Source organism: Galeopterus variegatus, unplaced genomic scaffold (assembly GCF_000696425.1).
Source record: "Galeopterus variegatus unplaced genomic scaffold, G_variegatus-3.0.2 Scaffold3627, whole genome shotgun sequence".
Lineage (NCBI taxonomy): Eukaryota > Metazoa > Chordata > Mammalia > Dermoptera > Cynocephalidae > Galeopterus > Galeopterus variegatus.
This window is the reverse complement of record NW_007729738.1, coordinates 62404-66979: the sequence shown is the minus strand read 5'-3', so window position 1 is coordinate 66979 and position 4576 is coordinate 62404. Positions and strand designations below refer to the sequence as shown.

Below are 4576 nucleotides of genomic sequence, written 5' to 3'. Positions count from 1 at the left end.
CCGGACACGGAAAAAAAAAAAAAAAAAAAAAAAAAAAATAGAGAACTCGCCCAAGAATCTTAGTTCGAGGAAGACTGAAAGGAAATGCATTGTTGCCACCATGTTAAGCTAACAGTTATGGCACAAATTAAGAGATCACTTGGAAGCAAAATCCTACACCATGAAAACTACTCACAGATTGTTTTGATAATAAGCATTTGCACAAGGGCAGGCAAGCACTCCTGGGTAATTAAGTCTGGCCCACCGAAACAGCCCAGAGAATCCATGGAAGGATTCCAATCGCACCCCCAGGTTGTCCTGGAAGGAGTATGTAGTGTTGCTTCCAGAACCTCACCAAGATACCCTGCACGCAGAAGCCCAGGAACTTCCATGAGAGCTCCTTACCATCCTCCTCGTCGTCATCTTCCTCCTCATCTTCATCTTCGTCATCATCGTCATCCTCATCCTCTGAGGTGGGGGCAGCAGCGGCTGCTTTCATCACTGCTGGCTCAAATTCATCCTCGTCCTCATCTTCGTCCTCACCTTCATCCTCATCCTCCTCGCTGTCGTCGTCCTCCTCATCATCACTGTCTTCCTTCTTGGCATTCTTGCCATTCTTTGCCCCCTTGGCTGGAGTGGCAGCTCCCTTCTTACCAGGGGTTGCTACCAGTGCTTTGCCAGGTGTGGCTCCCTTCTTGCCAGTTGTCACCACTGCTTTAGCTGGTGTAACCATCTTCTTGGCAGGTGTGGCTGCTGCCTTTTTGCCTGGGGTGACAGCTGCTTTCTTGGCAGGTGTGGTAACTGCAACCTTTTTTGTTGGGGAAACCACCACCTTCTTTGCTGGAGCTGTGGTAGCCTTCTTGCCTTTTTTCTGAGGAATGACAACCTTGAGAACAAATAAAAACAAACATAAGTCTGTCACCACACCCACAAATACAGCCATGATCCTGATGAGTGTTAAGATTCTTAAGTTAAGCACTGCCTCTGACTCAAGACCACATGTATTAGATACACTGTAGGATGTTAGGCTGTAAGATCATGTTACATGTCCTCCTATTATGTATGTGTCTGTGAAATCACAATCCTCATTACCAGGTACAATACCAAACCTAAAAAATCCTTTTTAACACTTTAAATACCTCTGAAGCAGACACTTAATTCCTGCACCTCACTTTTTTAAACCTCAATTTTCTCAACTGAAAAACAGCATCAACCTTACATGTTAAGAATTATGAATCAATATATGTAAATTATTCAAAATCTCAAACACAGAATTCTCCAAGTGTTAACTGTTGTTAAACCATTTGGGGATCCTACAGTGAGTGGTGGTATAGAGCTCATTGAAAGCTCAATACTTAGGACCTGAGATAAAAACGCTTAACAGGTTGCAAATAACCCTTGCAAAATCATAGCACATCAGAGAGTAAGCATATGTTAGAATGATAAAAACCATATTTATCTACATGTAAGTCCCACTCCAAAATATTTTTTGCTCATTACTACTTTCATAAGGTAAATACATTTAAAATTTTTATTAAATTCTAAACAAGAAAACTGAGCACAACTGTAGTGGTTGTTTTTACAGTGAGCCAGGAGTGCTAACGAGGGTCAGTGCTAACACAGAGATGGCAGCCATCAATCCACACTAGAATAATCATAACACAGTGGCTACTGTCACAAGGCTTATACAGGTAAGTAATCTGGTCAGGACATCCTCAGGCCTGAACACAATGCTAAGCTCAGCCACTTACAGAACAGATATTTCCCTCATCTGGAATGTGAGGCTAAGGCTAATATGTTGAAACTAGAAAAATGCACATTATTCAACATAACATACCACCCCAAGCCCTGCAAAGGGCACATGAAAGAGACCTCCCCGATCTTTTTTATCTTGAGCTCATTCAAATACATACCCAAACTATATCTTGACGTTAATGAAACACTCAACCAATATAATAGGATATTTTCAGACACCCAATACCACATACTTAAACACTCCATTTTGTAGTTTTAACACAGTTCTGCATTAAGCTGGATATAATTACCTCATCTCCACTGCTGTCGTCTTCTTCATCTTCTGACATTTCTTCATCTTCACTGTCTTCTTCTACCTCCTTCGGGGGAGGAGCCATTTTCTTGGGGTCACCTTGATTTTTTCCTGCCTAAAATGGACACGATTAGAACATTACACCTCCATTACATTTTAGGCCATTCATATTTTGTCATCTTTTCTTTTTTCGGCGGCTGGCCGATACAGGGATGGAAACCTTGACCTTTTTCACCATTCTTCATAGTAAAGCACAATTACCTTTCTTTCTTCAAACCCACTTTCACACTACAACATAAAAACTATTCCTCATAGCAATGTACGATGGGGAGGGTGTTCTCAACTTCCCACCCATTTTTCCTGCGAGGTTTTACAAACAGAAAACTAGTTCGAAGATAAAAAGGTAAATCGAAGAAACGCTCTCTTCCTATTTCCTTCGGTAAGCACACCCGTCTTTAAAAACTACTTACAGCATCATTAATTACATCGTGCACAATTTTTAATAACCAGTCGCCTACAACTGAACCAACTATCCAGCCCTTTGGTAAATCCCGGTACCTTATTCTATCACCCTCGTCTGAATTCAAGTTAAGTGCAAAGATCTTTACGGCACCTTAAGTAAAATAAATAAATAAATAAATAAATAAAAATTGAAAAATAAAAAGCAGGAAGCCCACCTTTTAATATGGATGTGATGGAAACCCTTAAACACTATTAGTGGTATTATAATTAACTGCTTCCAGACTTGGCGGTCCACGTGGGGTTACCTGATAGGCCACCATGTGCGCCAAGCCCGGCGCAAAAACCACGCGGCAATGCCTTCTTCCGGGGCCCACCACGTGTCCGCCCTCCCGGCGGGGCCAGAGAGGTCCCCAAGGCCGCGGGGCCTCGGTGTAGAGCCCAGCCCGCCGTTTCGCGCCCCAAGACAGCAGCCCCTCCGGAGCCCACGTGGCGGGCCGCGCGCCCGGGCACGTGCGCCAGGAGGCGGGGCCCAGCCCGCGTCCGTCGCATAAGTTTGGCCTCATCCCCCCGCCCCGAGGTCCAGGGCCCCCACCACACACTCAGTGCCGAAGTCCTTCCCCGCTGCATTCACCACCCTCCACACCTGCCCGAGCGCTTCACCCCGCCGCCCAGTAACCAAAGCCGCGAGACCTCCCCGCTAGTCGCGCGAGACTTCCCGCGGCACTGCGCCCTCGAACGCGCCCGGCCTGCGCGAAGGCCCTCCTCCCCCGCGGCGCCGCGCGCGCTCCTCAGAAAGCAGGCCTCAGCGTCCGTGCTTGCGCGCAAGGCCTCTTACCTTTGCAAGCTTAACCATGATAGCGGCTTATGTCGGGGGAGTGTGTGGCTGGCAAATGGCGCAGATGAGCCCAGAGGAACGCAAGCGACGTCGATGGCGGCCGCGAGTACTGAGGATTCCGGAGCACGTACTCTTGGCTGCCAGCTACAGCTCGAGACTGAGGCGAAAGACGGAGCCTGCCCAGTAATCGCCTCTGGAAAGACGAAGTCGTCCTCGTGACCCCACCCCGACCAACCAGAACTCACATCCGTCCCGCGAGCCAATCGCGAGCCTCTCACGGAGAACGGCGCGGGCGGGAGTGGGCGGGCCGAGGCGGCCCCGGCAGGGGGAGGGGGTGGCGGCGGCGCTCTGGGGGCGGGACTCGCTTTGTGCAAGGCCCGTGCTGATTGGGCTGTGGGAGCGCGGTCCGGACCTGCGCCCCCGGACGGGTAATTTTGGCGCCGGGGGTGCCGGGAGCCGGCCGTCGCTGTGGGCCGATGACTCGGGCGGTCTTGGGGTTCCTCAGGGACGCCACGCTGAGCTTCCTGGCGGCCCCAGAGAGGAGTCGGCTCCGCTTTGCTGACGAGACACCGAGCGCCGGAAGCTCGGGGACCGCAGAGTTCACACTGGCCCTCTCGGAGGCCCGCTTTAGCCTTGCCCGCCGACGAGCCTGGGCCGGAAACGTGCCCCTGGCTGCAGGGGGTTCCCTCTCGGGCCTCGGGCCTGAAGCCCCCTCCTGAGAACTGTTAGTAAAGACAATCGCGTGTTGGTGATGTTTATTGTGCGCGGCGCACACACACCCATTTAATCTCACCGTAACCTCATGCGGTAGGTTTTCCTTCGAAGGGGAAACAGGCTCGGAGAGACAACTTGTTGGTGGTCACAGGGTGTTATAACTGTGGGGTGGACCGAGGGACTTGGACAGGGCCTGTGACCACTCACGAGTTCCCTCTGTATTCATTGGGACTAGCGCACCCATTAAAATATGGCTGCGAAGTCATTGTCACCAGATGGCCCAGGAGTAGGTCAAAAGAGGCAAAGAAAAGGTTCCCGCGATGGCGGAGGCACAGAAGATTGTCTGCATTTACGCTTTTGCCGGATGAGTTACTTTGGGAGTGGAACTTAATTGGGGCCTGACTTAGCAAACCAGAGCACTTCCTTAAGTTTAGAACCTGCCTAGGATATATCCTGGGCATCTGCTACCTGATTGTGCCTACAGACCCACCATACCTTCAGCTATGACAATATTTGTTAAAAATCGTCTTTGGGGGTTC

General features: G+C 49.8%; 1 protein-coding gene across 1 annotated transcript in view; it reads right to left on the bottom strand.

Moving 5' to 3' along the window:
• NCL (nucleolin) overlaps positions 1–3484 on the bottom strand; it is a 10699-nt gene extending 7215 nt beyond the window's left edge. Inside the window, exons 1-3 of the mRNA XM_008585590.1 lie at positions 3324–3484; positions 2025–2141; positions 385–865 (exon numbers count right to left, since the gene is read on the bottom strand). Coding sequence (XP_008583812.1) covers positions 385–865; positions 2025–2141; positions 3324–3341 — 616 coding nt within the window. The 5' untranslated portion in view covers positions 3342–3484. The remainder of the gene's footprint in view (positions 1–384; positions 866–2024; positions 2142–3323) is intronic.
• Between the last annotated feature and the right edge of the window lie 1092 nt (positions 3485–4576).